Genomic DNA, 18,225 nt, shown 5'->3' with positions numbered 1-18,225 from the left:
CAGAAAACTGAAGCCCAAGTGGGGATGTGCTCTGCCCAGGAACACACTTTTTAAGATATTTCTATCCTTAATCAATGCAGCAAGCTGTATTTCACAAGATGGGTCAATTCATAAGCTTACCTACAGTTTATGGGGAAGATAGTTCCTGTAGTTTGCAATGGCCAATATGTGTGTGGTGTTAAAGGTTGGTTTGTTACTGAACTGTTGCATACTCATAGTTTCCCAGGGAAAATGTAACCAGATACCTTAACAACACACTGGCAAACACTTAGAATACAGCCCATTCATTCTTAATCTGGAAAGTACTTGAACTATTTCATTTATTTTATTTTAAATATATTTACAATTGTTTTTATTTTAAAACAGCATTAAAGGCAGACATTAACAGACACCATTAATTTCCATTTATGTATATAAGCATTTATATGATTTGTCTATTAAAATGTGAATGATGGTGCTAAGAATCAAACACTTCAGTCTCTGCTTAGAAAAATTCATGTTAAATGTGGGGGTGAGGGGCTTTTAGGAGAGAATGTAACCTTCAATAAACAAATCCCAGATAAAACTATATGATAGAACTATAACAATTAACTCTCACATTCTTCAAGGCTAACAGATTTATTAAATATGTTTATTGAATTTTTTTAAAAAAACTCTGGATCCAAGGAACTCCTCAATGGTATGTAAGCTGCATATCTTGTTTCTATAGGATGCATGGGCTGGGGTTGTGGCTCAGTGGTAGAGTACTTGCCTAGCATGTGTGAAGCACTGGGTTCAATTCTTAGCATCAATAAAAACAAATAAATAAAATATGTGTCCATCTACAGCTAAATATATATATTTTAAAAAGATGCATGGAAAGCTAGATCAAAAATACCTTTTAATTTCTTGATAAAAATCACAAATATTGTTTGCAGTCTAATAACATTTGTTAGATCATAATACTTTGTTATTATCTGCTGTTTCACTTAATATTGCTAAGGTACAATATAATGGGAAATATAATGGACTGGGAAGTTTAAGGAAAAAAAGAAACATCCAGTTTATGAAAACATACATCTATTTCTCCGTGGGAGTCAAAGCTTAGGAGGGAGTAGCATACACTGTTTTTCAATTTTGGCACACCCTTTCTTTTTTTTAAAATTTTATGTTATGTGTATTTTTTTATATCTTTATTGTATTTATTTTATTTTTATGTGGTGCTGAGGATCGAACCCAGGGTCTCGCACTTGCTAGACGAGCGTTCTACCACTGAGCCACAATCCCAGCCCACGCCCTTTCTTACTACATGGTATAAAGGCTTGTGGGCTTGGAATCGTGAGATCGAATAATGTTCTAGAAAATGCAGCATCAGTTCTGACCTACTGCTTTTCCCTGCTGTGTCAGGAGCAATCCCAGTCTGCTCTCTAGTTCCAACCCACCACAGCCATTCCTTCTCCAGACACAAGTTTAACTAAAGCCTGAAAACTATTGAGACAACCACCCTGGGAGCACAAGAAGCACAAGGGAAGGATTCAGGAAAGAAATGAAATGCTGAGGTAGCTACAGAAAGAGCTGCCAATACCAGCTCAGGAGAGGCTGCTCACATGAAGACAGAACTAAAACCTCCCTTGGAATGTAATAGAATTATTAGATGCAGTTCAAATCAGTTGGGGCAAGGGCTCTGAATGGCTACAAGTTTTTACCCAGAGAAAAAACTCTTGCTAGGGAAATGCTTCAGACTGGGAAGGATGGCAGTAAGGTGCATCAGGAAGCTTTTCTCTTACAGGGATTTTAAATCTGGACACCTCCATCCCAGGCTCAGTGAGGAAGTGTCAAGAAAGCAAATGTTCATGCATATAAATTAGCAGTATTTGTCATCTTAATATTTGTTGGTTAAAGGAAGATGTGAAATTATGAATAAAAATTCCAAAAGAATTCTATGTATAAATAACAGCCATAATTGTAGATCTGCACCGTGACTAAAAAAGTAATGAGCTAGTTTTAGTGACACTAAAATACACAGATTCATTCTTTTTTGGGGGTTCCTATCCCTTAGCTGTAAGGCCTGTGGTTCTTCTTTTGTTATTCCATGACCTCCAAGTTAGAGGCAATAGGAGTTTGATGCTTCACATAGGACTTTCAGGTATTAGAAAAGGGGATAAAGGCAATCCATTTCTTCAATTTTGGATTTAATTTCAGGGGCTTAACAGTGGTTGTCAATATTCCAATCGCTGGCTAGTCACCGTACCATCACCTCACTCACTGAACATGTCCCTCCTATTCAGGGCACTAAATTAGCTTGATACAATGGTATTCTTGGAAAAAGAGGGGGGAAGAAAAAGCCCGAAAGACTCTGCCTTGAAGGAGTTTTGCCATCTGTAATCCTGCTGCTTGAGGCAGTTCCAGGTGGCAGGATGTGAGCGAGGCAAATCTTATGACATTTAGACAAATTTGGCAGTGAGCATGGCACCCAGGAGGGTGCTCAACATCACAGCTGTTCTTTGCTTTAAGCCTTTGCATAGAGGTGTGTTCCTAAAAAGTTGTGTGAGAAGCAATTCGGGAGGAGTAAATCAAATCACAGCTTAAATGTTTCATGGGAGATTGCTATATGAAGGGATTGGAAAAGAATCCTTTTGTAATTATCTCTTAATTTATCGGTTTTACAATGCGAGACCTTCCTTCATGCTGGCTTTTCCTAATGTGGCCGAACAAAGAGCCCCAAGGAAGCTTTGTTCTTCAGAAAGGGGCAATTTTATATTATTGAACCTCCTTGATATTCTTCTTTCTCCAATTTTTGTGCAATCTGGCTTCTTTACAATCCCGGCAGCAGAGGGTGAGGAGAAAAAAGTGACAAGGAATAAAACTGCAAGTCATGAACCCAATAAAAGATGGTGGCTCTTCCAAAAGGGTTTGTTTGTGGGGAGGTTGAACTGGCTGTGTGACTTCTGTGTGGACACCTTCTTTTAGGACCTTCATGGGTCTTGCTCCTTCACATTCAAGATGCAGCTTAAATATCCTTCCTCTAAGATCTTCTTAGGTCTTAAGAGAGATTGCCTATACTCGTCTATATACCTTTTATCTTATCACAACCTCAAATTTTATTATATACTATTGATTCATTTGTTAGCTAACTAGTCCAGGTTAGAAAACAGAATTGTTCCATTTGTACATAGCAGGTACTCTAAAACATTTATTGAATGACTGATTGAATGATTTGGATAAACAGCACTTAAATCACTCTTCTCTCCTTAACTCTTTTCCTGAACTAAAAATACAAAAAAAATCCACATACACATAAACACACACACACACACACACACACACACACACACAAAAAGAAACAAAAAACATGGCTGATTCTTTGGTTCATAAGTGTGATGACTGAGTGTTCATGCTATTGTGTGAGATGTGCCTCCCTCTAAACCTTGTTTAGAGACATCTGCACATTACCCATCTGAATATGAAAAGAAAAAAAATATCCAAACATGGTCCATTTATTTCCTCCAATTTTACTGTAACAAAAAAACGATGGACTCCACCCATAGCACTTGGAAAGTTGGTAATATTGTTCAAGGCACAAATGAGTATAGATATGATTACCTGCCCCAGTGGTAGACACCAGTTTGGGCTTGCTGCGAGCACCATCTCCTTTAGTGGTGTAGGCTGTGACTGTGAGGGAGTAGGAAGTTTCAGGCTGTAGCCCAGATATGATCATGTCCTGAAATGACACCATAGAACAACACTGATTCATTATATGCCACAAATACCCTAAGGAAAGTGAGGCCTTCAATCGTCACTCTGTGCATGCCTGAGCATCCTCTGAAGTCATGCTAAGCACTGAAGTCTCATGCCTACAGCTCATGCTATGGAAATCTATTTTCATGCTGACATTGAAGGTGGGTCTTCAGGCATCCTAAGAAGCAACTTTTAGGCATAGCAGTTCACAAAAAAAATCTGGAGCCAAACCTGAACTCTTTGAATTTAAACCTGCCTTACTAGCTTGATAAACAAGGGCAAGCAAGTTTGCCCAACTGCACCTCCGTTTTCTGTCCGAAAGTTACCAGCAAGGGTAACCTGAGGATTAAATGAGTGATATAAGAACTGTATCTGGCTCATAGTAAGTGATCCACAAACTACCTGTTATCTTCTACCAACAGCTTTCCTTATCTTCCATTGCAGCCCAGTCCACTGACTGGTGACATGGCAGGTGGCGATGCAGTCTGTTCTACCACCAGGTAAGTAGTTTACCAGATGGCTCATCTGTTGGACCTAGATATCCTCAGAGCCAGAGAACTCCAGGAACTCATTATTAGTTAATTATATAGGCTATGAACAATAGAGATCAGATTATAAAACCAATAGTATAAGAAGACATGTACTACATTGCTAATATGTGTTTAATTCATTCAACTGCTTAGAAAATATTAAATATCACAAACTATGTACCAACTCTCTTACTTCTCTTTTAGCAAGGGCCCAAAGTTGTGATGGTTATAAGACCAGACATCTTTGAACTGTTTCTACAAATTAAGGGCTAAATGGGAGTGTTCCCTTCTAGAGTTCTAGTTACTGATTTGTTCTATATTTTAGAGCTACTCACATATGCATACACACATACCAGTACAGATTTTTTTCACTTCCATGATTTCAAATTGACTTTGGATAAATTTAAGAAATGCACAATGTCATTTTCCTCCAAAGGTAAAAACAGCATAGGTGTCAGTGAACACTGGGTTGTATGCAATACAATAGGGTTTTTCTTAGCAAGATTATTAACAGGTACCACAGAACACAATTTGTGAAGCTAGTCCCAAATGACAGCTTTTGACAAGTTGCTTTCTAAAGAGAGTAGGAATACCATCAATGTGGAAACTGGAGCACTTCAGATTCCATCCTGAAGAGCCATTGGAGATATTATGCCACCAGATAAATAAAGTATTTGGAAAAATTATTTTATCTGCAGGATCTTGAGATGGTTTCAATTATATTACAGAAGTTATCAAAATCAAATAAACCACCTGAGAGCAGTATTTTATGTTATGGTGGGAAAATGGAAATTCTAAAATTTGTGATGAATACATGCTAACTATTTTCCATGGTTCCCTAGATCACTGCTGAAAAGCAAATGAAGCTAACAGGGAAAAGGCGGCAGCTTGGTTCTACCACCAAGTTAAATGGCAAGAAATGCATGCACCCAAAGCTCTCTATCAATGTATGATTCAAAAAACTGGGGCTAATCATGTGTGTCCTTCATCTTGCCTAGATTGTCAGTGGATACCATAAGTAACACTCTTTAAAAAATTGGGCAAATCCTTATCAGCAGGACATTGTTGCCAGCCACTCCTGGATCGGCCATGATAATAATACTACTTGGGATATATTTTCTTTCTTTAAGCTGATAGTTTCAGGCTCCTTGGTGAAGGGGTATGTCTAAGGGGAGGAACCCCAGTTCCCATTTCTTCTTCTCTCCTCCTCTTCCTCCTATACTCCTGCCTGTTAAGAGCTGGCATTTCTGAGGTTCTGTCACAGTACTGGTCTGCTGCCTTTATCTCTTGTCTTAAAAAACCTGAATTCATCTCAAAACCTAAAATAATTATTTCTCTGTCACATGTTTATCTCCAGCTTTAACCATCCCAAGTTCCAGTGGCATGCATATGGTCAGAATGTGCTGGACGTTTCCTTGTGATTTTTTCCAGTTATCTAAAACATCAAAAGCATTCCCAGAAGCAGACCGTCACCTTCCTTACTTATATATTTTAATGAAAGGCAAGCCATCTTTAAAACTTATGAGTTTTCTCTGACATCTTTCTCTTTTTCAAGTTTTGGCTCAGCATGTGTTTGTCAGTTCTTAAGATGCTGACAACTCTCCCCTTTTTTGTCTCAACTTTGTTAAATGTTGATCACTTCATGAGTGAATTAGTAGAAGGACTCTTTCCCCTTGTTTTTCTATTTGCTATATTTTTGGTATCTAATTTATCCACTAAGTCACTGGTTTTTAAACTGCAGGTAATGACCCATTTAGTAGGTCATGAAATCAATTTAGCAAGTCGTGACCAGCATTTAAACAGAAAGGACATGGAACAGACTTGAGTAAAAAATGTTAAAAGAGTTCATTATATTTAAAATTAAGATATGGCTTTATAAAACTTTTATTTCTGTTAAACATGTGTGTGTACCGGATCAAAACATACATCTATTTCTTACTGTGTGTCATGGTCAATGAAGTTTATAAAATAGTGCTACAGCCTTAATTCCATGAGAACTGATACTCTCTATATATTTTCTAAGATCCCCAATAAGAACCTTGTGCTCTGGCAATAAAAATATACAATGGATAAACTACCTTCCTTGCTACCTTTGTTATTTTTCTTTTTAATGATTTTCTTCATATCTGCAGAACTGAAGACCACTAGCTCTTCAGCAGTTTTTCACTATATTATTCACCCTTAGCTGTATTTATCAGTAACATTCTTAACATAAGTTTTCTTTGTGTCCCACTCTCACCCAACTATACATCAATCTCAACTGCCTTCCTGATGCCTTCTGCTCTGCACAAAAAGCACTCCTACCTCCAACTCCCCAACACACACACACACACACACACACACACAGGTTCACCTATCCACCCCCTACTCATCCTTTAAAATCTCAAGTACATATTGTAACCCTGTCTACCATCCTGGTCCACTGTGTCTGAATTCAAAGCTCTTACTGACATTGTCAACTCCTGGCATTACAGGTTGCTTCAGGACTTTACATTTGCTGTATTTTACAAATTTTTCAGAACTTCACATCTTCCTAGCTACCTACACTGTAAACACTTGTAAGGTAGGTGTCATATCCTGTGTCCCCTGAAGTATCTTATATACAGTAGGCTCTCAATAAATAACAGGAACCACTCATTCAAATGTATTAAATAAAAATTCCTTCCATAGTGAGAAACTGCTTAATTCTTGACATGATTCACTCCAATTTTAAATGGAGTACAATGGAGAACAGCAGCATCTAGATAACGAGTGCCAGATGCACACCATGCTGTCCACTCAATACAAGGATAACGAGCAACCTATATCAAACTACTTGCCACCTTCAGTCTGGGATGCCTCCATTTGAAGCATGCCTCCTCTGTGTTACAAGGCAGAATTAGTAGCAGAAATGAAAATAAATATCAGGAGCCCATTCCTTATGCAGTCAGTAGCACCATGCTGATTTCACAAAACAGTAACCAAAACGAAAAGTGCATACGTAGTGAAGATAACTTAAAAATGGTGAGTTAGTTCATGCATCCAAGCCAACTGCATTGACAAATCACAAGTGAAAGAAAGTGATCAGAAAAGACAGGCATACATGTACAGTCTGTTTTTGACAAAGCAGTCAGAAATTACTCACATGTTCAGTAGTATCATCAAATTCCCACTGATTGAGATTAAGAAGGTGGGGGCGGGGACAAAATAAAAAGAAATGAAGAGAAATTTGTAGCCCACTAAAGGCAATTTTGCCCACCTTTGATTAAAAAAATAGGAAAAATAATTGAAACAACATGTAAAATAAAATTGGAAAGAATATAAGTATTATGATGCAGCCACTCTCACATCCAAGGAAGAAATTAAACTAAATGTTATACTATTGAGATTGATAAATCCAGATAATGTATTTTTTAATGTATGGATTCCTAACAGGAATCAATAAGGCATAGCAAAAAGATACAGTTTCTAATCATATTCTCCTTCATGACTTTTATTTTGACTTTTTTCTATTACATAATTAATGCAACTTACTATTCAGATTAATATCTTTCATTATATTAAAATCATATGGACACAGTAAAAACCTATTTTAACAAATAGTCAAATAGAATAAATGAGGAAAAAGCAAAATAAGCAATGGATAATTAATTTCTCAGTAGAAGAGAGAAAAGAGAGTTGACAGTTAATGCATTGTATAACTCCATTAACTCCCCAAATTCAGTCAAAACAGAGATAAAAATTACCATTTTGTGATGTTAAATAACTAAGAATGGAAGAAGAATATCAAAGCACAATGGTCATATTTTCTTTTCCATAATGGCAGACTCAAAAAAAATATAGCAATAATAGCTTTATATACTTTTTGAGAACTTTCTACTTTATAAGGTATTGCAAAATAAGTACTTATAAAAAAGCAAGTCGCTGGCCCTTTCCCTGTATCAAAGGGATATTATGAATCTCCACCTACAAATGTGGAAGTAGCCTTTAAAGAAAATATATATGCAACAAGATTTGGGATAGAAAAGTAAGCTGCAAATCTGGATCCCTTTAGTTAGAATGCTTTGAAATGGGGGCAATTGTAAGCACTTTTGTGAACTGACTTATGTTAACACTTTGAGGGTAAGTACTTTCCTTAGGGGCACAGGGATATTTAACATCTTCTTTTCTTCAGAGAGAAAAGAACATAAAACTTGGCAACCTAGTACAGCAGCTTTGACTTGGTTCATAATACTTCCCACTGCCAAACAAAGGAAGGCATTTTCATTTGGAATAAATTTCAAATTTTCACTAACTCCATCCTTTTTCCTGCTCAGCTACCAATTTGCAGCATAGGCAAAGCAATTCAGTATTTATAATGTCTCATCACCATTCTGCAAAGCAAAGGTAAGCTAGTCTACAGGTTATGTCTCATTTCCAGCATGGCATTATAAATTGAAATCTTCCTCTTCTTTTCAGGAACATGTGTGAAATACAAGTAGATTTATCATGGGACTGTCCTGAATCAAGTCACCTCTAAATAAAAAGACCCAAATTTTCCAATGGTCGGTTTGTTAGTATTTTTTTTTAAACAATGATTAAATGGTAGCTAAACATGGGGCATACTAAAATGGGCTTATTCTCTGGGAAATTCTAATTTTTACTAATGACCAGGAACTATTATCATTATTTTCATTTTCTGAGATATGAATCTATTACTTTCTTCAAATGTGTAACTTAAAAAAATACCAAATAAAATACTACTTGGGCACCTTTTGCTGAATAAAAATCCATTCTTCATTGGAAAAAGGCATACATTTAGAAATTAGATCCACAAAGTTCCAAGCAGTTTTAGCACAGCAGAAAGTAGATCCTATCAGCAAACTGCAGCTTAGAATCCTTCCCTTTGATTAAATCAATCACTTTTTTGAAGCCGGAAAGGCAAGCTCAAGAGTTCAAAAGAGCTAAATATTCATCTTTTTTAAAAAGTGAAATTTTAATAGACTTAAGGTCATTTCATTACAATTAATTTCTTGATGTCATTTCTGCTTAGAAAAGTAAATAAACATAAATATGTTTTAAAAATCCAGAAATTTATATGTATTTTTTAAAAGTAAAAAATAATAAATAAAACTAAAATAGACTAAGATAAACCCATCATTTAAAAAATAAAGGCACCTAATTTCAGGGGCTTACCTGTGCATCTGCCAGCATGACATCCTTCAGCATGGGCTGGCCCTTGGGCTCACCGTTTTCCATCCTCACATAATGGACCTGGTATCCTCTTATCTGGCCATGCTGTTTATTGGGCACAGGTGAGCGCCATGAGACTTTAACAGATGTTGAGTTGACAGCCTCTACCTCGACTTTTCGAGGAGGACCACTAGGAACTGGAACAACATCATCGGATAAAAGAAAATTATAGGCACTTGTCCCACCCAGTGAGAGCATTTCGTTTACTTAAAAATGGGTAGACCCCACTATGTTTCCTTTGAAGAATACATTTTCAACCAATGAAAATGCTCAACCAATCTGCTCTACCTTTTAAGAAAAGATCAAAAAACATGACCAATGCAAAAAAACAAAATGGAAGAAAAAAAGAGTATCAGAGAAATAGAAAAACATGTAAAAAAAAATGTACAAAAGCCAAGGAAGATGCTTTGAGGTCCAAAGCATTAAAGCACAAAGAGTATTGCATTGAAATAATAATAAAAACTGATCGTTGATTGTTGTGTGTTTAAAGGTTTCTTTTTTTAATAGCAGAATAAAAAGATTCTTGATTATATGGATTATCTTCTTTTTCTCATATCAAAGGTATTCCAAATGACTGATGCCAAAAATTGAATGTCGAGCATCATTGTCTCTGAAATATGCAAGACCAAAAAAAGGCAACAAGAAGATAAGAAGGCAGTTTTGAAAAGTTAACTTCAAAATGGAAAAGAAGTGATTACAAAAAGTCAAAAAAAACTCCGAAGACTTTAGATGGAGGTACAGAGAAAGGCTGGATTGCAAGATCATAGGAGCAAACTGTCCTTTTAAAAGGAAGAAAATTATTGCATTGAGACTGGGGGGAAAAAAATCCCAGGATGCAGCAAAAACAGGTCTTTGGCAAAAAGATTGAAGTAACAGCAATGCTGGGTAAAAAGCTGAGCAGAGAAAAATGAGTAACTGTTAGCCTATCAAAAGACAGCAGACCAAGACTGTGTCAGAAGGGTGCAAATTGACGGAGCGTAGGCAACATACCATCTTCATCCGTTCGAATCAACACGGATAAGCTCTCAGGGCCAGGGCCGACATCTGTGTGGGCAGTCACAGTGATCCGGTATTCAGTCCATTTTTCCAGCTGTTCCAAAAGGTATTTGGTAGTGTCCGAAGGAATTCCCAAAACCTCGTGAGGCTTGTCATCTTCCCCATCCACTGCAGTATACTTGATGGAGTATTCAGTAATAATGCCATTCTGTTTTTCCACTGGTGGAGGTTGCCAACTTACCAAAATACTAGTGGAACTTGGGCTGGTGCAACTAATGTCTTGAGGAGGAGCTGACGGCTCTTATTTTGGTAGTGAGTTAAAGGAGGATTTGAGTGAAAGGACAGGAGTGGTTGGAAAAAAAAATGATAAAACAAAAGAAAAGGCAAAAATAAATAAACAATAAGGGCAACAAAACAAAAATAAGGCTTTGAAACTTAAAGTTTTAAAGATAAATTTATGTACCTTGGCTTAGTAATATGAATAAACCAAAAAAATGAATAAATGATAAAAAATAAATTGTTAAATAATGAGTGGGGGGAATACATGAAAATGAAACCTTGAGATAATAGAGTCTCAAATAAAATTACCTACCTGAGATTTAAAATTCTTCTCCTACACCAATCCCTCATTATCCCCACCGCCCCCTATACTGACTATCCAGCCCTCCCCCAAGCTGCAAATAATGTTAATTTTTTTAACCTTGAGATTTTTGTGATGATTCACTGATGCCATTTCATGCTCTCACTTCTACATTCTAGAATGAGGACAATTCATATACAATATACAATCATGAAAGCGTTCATATGTGGGGAAATTTATAATAACTTCTAGGTACCCTGCCACTAGTTCCAATGAAAAAGAAAGAAAAGCCCAACAAACATAAAAAAGGTTCACCCTATATCTAAAAACAGTCTGCATGACCGGTTTTAATGAAAAATGTTAACCTGACATTGATCATAGCCCAAATACAGTGAGCATGCAGAATCTATAAAGGATGAGAATGCACAGTCCAAGGTTTACCTACCCGAGGGTAAGATCAGTCTTGTTGATTCTGACTGTAACTTGTACTTACCCTATGTCAGCTTTCAGCTTTTTTATTATAACTCTTCTTGAGACACCATTGCTAATAAAAAATTAGATCCCACCAGCAAATTTTGGTAAAATCAGTAATAATCATCTATCCCTTTCAAAATGTCAATAAATGCCATTAAAAAGACTTACTTAAAAAAATCCAAGAATCATCTGGAAAACATATGACTTATGTGCAACATCTCTTTCATTGTGTGCATAATTAATCATATAAAGTGGTTTTATATAAGAGCCAAAAGTTACACTTTTTAATGCCCATTCTAAAATAAACTAGTCACCTTCTGAGCAATTATTTCCATTAAATTAGAAAAACATTACTATTTGAAAAAAAATTAAAAACCCACAAAGGTCAACACAACTCCTTTCATCAATTGTTCTTAACATTAATAATGTATCTTCCTATGAATGACAAACAAGAGCATATAATGTGTGTTTGTGTGTGTGTGTGTGTGTGTGTGTATAGAACTATATTGCATATATATATAGTAATTTTTTGTATTTAAATATCATTTGGGGATATCCTTAGCTTTTTTTTTTTTTTTTTTTTAGAGGAATGTCTTGGCATGTTGCTCAGGCTGGTCTGCTTAACACCTGGGACTATAGGCTGCCACCATGGCAGCAGGACTGTAAGTCTAATTAGTATGGAGTGCAAAGTATATTAAATTGTTTGGAGGATTATGGCTCTCTCTGAATCTATGTGCCTTAAGTTCATCATTATAGTCAATTAAAATTAAAATCCTCTATTTGACAAAAGAAATCCTATATGACAGCCTTATCAATTTGAAATAAGATTTGCAAAATCACTAGAGTATTATTTTTATTGATTCTGACTCTGAGTTCTTATATCTTAAACTATAAAACTATATATTAGGTGTGGTCATTATCATAGTAAGTTGTTGGTCATATAATACCAAGAACTCATTTGTAATTTTTTTTAAAAAAGGTTATTTGGTTTTTACTAGACTGCTACCTTCAGATCTCCTGGTCTATGAAATTAAGCTCAACACTATTTGAAACTTACTTTAATAGAGTAGGTACCATTTTCATGCAACTACAAAAATTTCATTTTACATCTATACATGTATTTGTGTAAAAAAAAAAGTTAAGACTTGCGAACCATGCAAAATTAAATACTGAAGAATGTAATATTTCTTTTAAGAAATTACCTTGAATAATACTATTTATTAGCCTGTCTAAAATTCAAAGCAGATATACGGAAACTTCATTAATTTACAAGTGTCAGTTTTTAAATGAAAGGAGATTGGGGGGGGGGAATTCATAATCACTACTAGATTAGACCACAGTATTTTAATACTCCTCATATTAATAATCATGTTTTAATTGAGAGAATATGAATGTTATCAAAACACCCTAAAAGGTTTGAAATGTCTATAGAAAATGAAGTGATAAAAGAAGTCTGTATATGAAAGGAAACTAATCTTTTAAAATACATAAATTTCAATTTGCTGTTAGTTCTAAATATAAGGTCAATAGCATCCCCTTGACAAAATACAATGTATTCATATTGAGATTTATCTACTTCATAAGCTACCATGTCAAAAAGCAGAGAAAATATTAAACAAAACATATTAAGACAACAACTGTATTAAACTCTTCAATCCAAGGTAAATAGTTGTCTCTGATCCAACTATAGATACTTACTATTAAAAAGCAAACAATAATATTGTGAGCCACCAAACTTTCCATCAAAAACAATGTCCTATGTAACACTTTATAAAAAATAATCTGTTCTGGGCACAATAAACCCCTATTATCACAAACAAAACTGTGCTTAATGGTAAAAATTCCAAAAAGAATTCAAACCCAAGGAAACAAAATACAATTTAGGATTGCAAATGTTCTTGTGGTCCTTCTGGTTTTATTCAATTTCTCTGAATACAGATTTTCTATGTCCGTTCCCAATTTCCAAATGTACTACTTATAGATTTAATAAGAAACAAGTCGTAAGAGTTGATTGAGCTTTTCTTCTGAGTAGGAACAGATACTGAAATAATGCCTTGTTTCTTAGCACAGGTAAAACTTATGTGCTTTAAAGAGATAAAAGCTGTGTATTTCACTCCATCTTTAGTTTGCTGTTCCCTTTTCTGACTATTTTGCAGTGTTCACAATTTCAGTTTTGCCTTATCGCCCTATAATTCATTCCTTGGGGTCTAACAACTGCTTTCATTTTCTTTCTACCTGTGGAGGTCTACTAACTTCTCTCAAACACTTTGCATTGAGGACAGGAATTCTTTTATTTGGATCAAGTTTGAAAACAACATAAATCATCATGAGATGCTTATGATCACATAGATAACTGGCTAGTTAGCACATTAGCAGGGATGTTTTGTTGGTAGAGCCAAATGCCAGAAATATGTCCTAGTGAATAAAAAAAGGGCAGAAAGTAAACAAAGAGAGACACCTACTTGATTGCATGGTTCTGGCTGATATTTCAGCCGTCGAAGCACCAAGGCCTTGAGGAGAGCGTGCAGATAGACGGAAGTAGTACAGGCTGTTTGGTCTCAACCCCTGTAGCCTGTATGATGTCCCTGGCTCGATGGTAATTCGTTGCTATGAGTAATAAGAGTATTTGATCATCTTCATTAAGATTTATGCAAATTATTTTTTGTTATTTTTTTTTAAATTTTTAAATTTGTTCTAATCAGTTATACATGACAGTAGAATGCATTTTGACACACTGTACACAAATGGAGCATAACTTCTCATTCCTCTGGCTGTTCATGGTGCACAGTCATACCAGTCATGAAATCATATATGTATATAGGGTACTGATGTTGATCTCATTCTACTGTCCTTCCCATCCCCACAGCCCCAACTCACCTCCCCCCTGCACAAGATTCATGCAAATGTTTTTTAATCACACTGTAACATTGGACTCTATCATCAGAATTATGATGTTATCAAAATAGTACAAAAAGAATCCAAAGTGAGCATCAAGGACTATATTTTTATTATATAATAAAAATGTCATGGTTTAAAAAGCAAGTTTCTTTAAAAGATAAGTAAAGCATGGAATAACCAAAGCCTGAGGTCTTTCTAATGTCAGCAATGTTATGTAAATCCATCAGATAAGAGGCAGACTGAGAGGCTGACACTCAGGAATGTGTTCTACTCAAAAGATATGTATGTTGCTGTGACACAAACCACATGAGAAAGTGACACCTGCCTCAATAATATACGATGCCAAACCTGTGGCATCTTCTCCCATACATAACTTTCTACAGTCTAAACAGGGGGATAAAAAAATATAACAAGAAGTAGCAACAGAAACTACCAATACAATATACAAGATGTTGCCACAAAAGAGATAAGAATTCCCCAAGTTCTAATAAGATAAACATCAGACATTAGTCACTAAAGGAAGTTGAATAATTTTCATTGAAACCATATCACCACTCCAGGTTCATTCAAAATAATGAGAACTTCCATTTTATGAATATAAAACCTACGTATAGAAAACATATATATTCAAACTTTATATATTTTAACATTATCAAGAGAGGTTTGAAATAAGATTTCTTTTATTGAAAGGCTACATCTGTTACATTTTATGCTTAAAATTTGCCATTGAATTTTAGAAAAAATATAGTTGTCCATAAGTATCAACCTTGGATTGAACACTAGCCTGTAGTAAACTTTAAAATGCAAGCAAACATGTAATCTAGTAATGGCATAAATTATCTTAAGGCTTTTATCAAATAGTGTTTGCTAGTCACACAAACAAATCAGTCAAGGGGAATTCAAATACAAAACTAAAGTAAACATCCCTAGGGTATTCTGGCTTGCAAATATAAAAGCTCTCAAAAATTTTAGATTCATTAAACAAGAAAAAAATTCCCTAAAATTTGTAAAGCACAGAAGGTGTGCCAACATTTAAGCATCCATAATATTCTCAAAGGAACTACCATTCTTTTTTAACTATTTGAATTTATTCAGGTTTGTTGGTGGGGAAGACTTAAATTTTAATGCTAATTTATACCTTATAGAAAACACAGCTCAAGTTGTTATCATTAATACATTGTCATCTTATATTTCAATTATGTAATTTTTGAGTGCTTAATTTATATTGGCTTTGTAAGATAATTCTAAGAGCAATACATTGAAAAAGTTTTCTTCTGAGATTCTGCTCAATTTAAAGTGATAGAATAAATATAGAAGTTTATAAGATCAGATGAATTTAGTATAGCATTTCAATGAGTTAGTTTATAATAATCACTTAACATGCAAGTTTTAAAAAATTTATTCCTTGTTACAATTTGGGGATAATTCAGCTTTTTGAAGACTTTTTATTAGACAACGAATGCTAAGAGTTCTAATAAAATGACTTATAAAGATTGAGTTCTCAAATAATATTTCACCAACACCTTTGTCCTAATATTCCCTAATGGATTTTACAATAAAAAGGGAAACATATTCATTATGATTACATATTCCTATTCTAAGAACATTCCATTTTTTTTCCAGGTCTGAGTATCAAATGCAGGACTTTATACATGCAAGGTAAGTGCTCTACCACGGAGCTATACCTTCCACCCTTGCTGTAACTTAATATCCGTTTCTATCATCAATGTAAGAATGCAATCCCAGAGGCAGTAGACCCTGATGATTAAGAACACCTGGAATCTATTTGCTCCAATTCACATCCACGCTCTGAAGGTCAGTAAGTACTATAAACTTGGGTAAATCATTTAATTTTTTTCCTGTGTACCTGCTTTGTTATAAGGACAGTGTTGTTATAAGGGTTAAATGAATTAAGATGCGAAACTCTTAGTACAGGGTCAGTTAATATAAGTACTCATTGTATTGACTTTTGGTTCATACTTTCAATAATACACTGTCATTGTAGTTGCACAGCATACTAACACCTTTACACACACACACACACACACACACACACACTCACACACACATACATATTCATATCAAATACTTTTTAGTGTACTAATAAACATTTACTATGGGGCATCTTTCGCTAAAACCAGTCTGGACAAATGAACAAATCCATTTCTTCAGTGATTTTGATTAGTGTACAGAACTCATTCAATCATGAAACTCCACATTGATATAAATAATATAAAAGATAAAGGAAGTCCCCAAGTTTTATGGCTATCTATTCTTCTCTGACCTTTACCTCTGTAATATGAATCTTGGAAACCTAAATGGAAAAGCATTCCAATAGGAGCAATGATTTTGTTTTTCTTCCCCAAAACATTTCTGCCCCCCCCCAACCTGTTCTTCTAAGTCAAGTTCCTCTTATAATGAATAATATTTCTCCACGAAGGTCCTCTACAGCTGTCCGACCAAGACTGTCAAAAAGTCCATGGAGGTAAAGCAGAGGCCTCAAGGCAACAAATAATAATGAAGGTGAGAAGCATGGTCTTACCTCCTCACCGTGCTCTCCATCCTTATAGACCAGTTCATAGCTGGCGATAGTATCAGAACGTGGAGGTGTCCAGGAGAGCAAAATGCTTGTTTCAGACTCAGGTTCTGCTTTGAAGTTCAGTGGCTGCCCTGGTACTAAAAATAGGGAGACAAAGGATTGAACTCACCATCACCTTGAGTAGTCACAAAGCCTTCCCAAGCACATCCACCTAACCCTTCAAAATACATCTACCTGCATAATAAGCTTCATGAGACCTGGATAACTTGTACTGTCCAAATTAACCTCTTTGTGCACAGCTCATTTTTGTCCCTCCAAAGTTCAAGAACGTGATAAATACTATCCTTGTCCTTATAAGCAGTTTAATATGTACACAGATGCAGGAAAATTTAAAAGTACATTATGCATGTATGTCTCTGGATTCAATTTTAAGGACAATAAAATGATAAACTTTTAATACTATTGTAAGAAATGAGATTACTTACACAGTGCCATGTTGCAATATTTAAAACAAGTGCTAAATACATAAAAGTTGTTATTTATAACTCAGGAAAACTTATTCTCTAGCACTGCATGTATTATTCAAGCTTATTTCCAGTTAGGTTTATAAAAATCTCACCTTTACTCCATTAACAAACTACAGGAAACCAAAAATCACCTAGTATTTTTCTTACCAACTCACATTTTGAAAAAGAGATGAAAATGGAGAAATGAAGAAAAAAAAACCCCACACCATTAATTATAACTACTTCTCTTAAATTATTTTAAATTGTTTAATGCATTAGACACAATACAAACATAATAGTTCTTGTAGTGGCATGGTAACAGAGGTTTTCTATAATTCTCACATTAGTCACATAATCTATGTAATAGATATAATTTAGTAAAGCCACCTATCAGAATTAAGGAGAACAGGAAGTGTGTTCAGTTTATGGTACCTTATTCAAGGAAGTTTTACTAACCCAAACTTCCTAGTCAATATCTAACCATCTTATGTTTCCCTATCCATTAAACATAAAACTGATGTATGTCAAGGTATTACTAACACATCTAAGTATATTAAATTGCTCTTCAATGATTTCTGCTAATTGGCTGTGATTGGCACGGGCCTTGGCAATTGCTAAGTATTTTAACCAATGCCGTGGATATTATGTTGTGTTTCCATATGCAAGACCTGAACATATGTCCAATTCCCCACAAGTTCACGTGAGAATTCCGTGTGTATTTTATTAAAAAAAATACTTCACACCAGAAGGGAAAGAAGTTCTAAAGTATGCTTT

The 18,225-nt window shown here is 35.1% G+C and overlaps 1 protein-coding gene across 4 annotated transcripts in view; it reads right to left on the bottom strand.

The window, feature by feature from the left end:
• Positions 1-18,225, bottom strand: part of PTPRD (protein tyrosine phosphatase receptor type D) — a 507,860-nt gene that overhangs the window by 158,194 nt on the left and 331,441 nt on the right. For all 4 annotated transcript variants that reach the window (XM_081282603.1, XM_081282605.1, XM_081282604.1 and 1 more), the window contains 6 exons: positions 16,949-17,082; positions 13,971-14,115; positions 10,449-10,754; positions 9,402-9,595; positions 7,372-7,398; positions 3,583-3,700 (listed from right to left, as the gene is read on the bottom strand). In XM_081282603.1, coding sequence (XP_081138729.1) covers positions 3,583-3,700; positions 7,372-7,398; positions 9,402-9,595; positions 10,449-10,754; positions 13,971-14,115; positions 16,949-17,082 — 924 coding nt within the window. The remainder of the gene's footprint in view (positions 1-3,582; positions 3,701-7,371; positions 7,399-9,401; positions 9,596-10,448; positions 10,755-13,970; positions 14,116-16,948; positions 17,083-18,225) is intronic.

The sequence above is a fragment of the Spermophilus citellus genome (genome assembly GCF_964194105.1).
Source record: "Spermophilus citellus genome assembly, chromosome: 2".
Taxonomy (NCBI): domain Eukaryota; kingdom Metazoa; phylum Chordata; class Mammalia; order Rodentia; family Sciuridae; genus Spermophilus; species Spermophilus citellus.
This window is presented reverse-complemented; position numbering and strand designations above follow the sequence as displayed.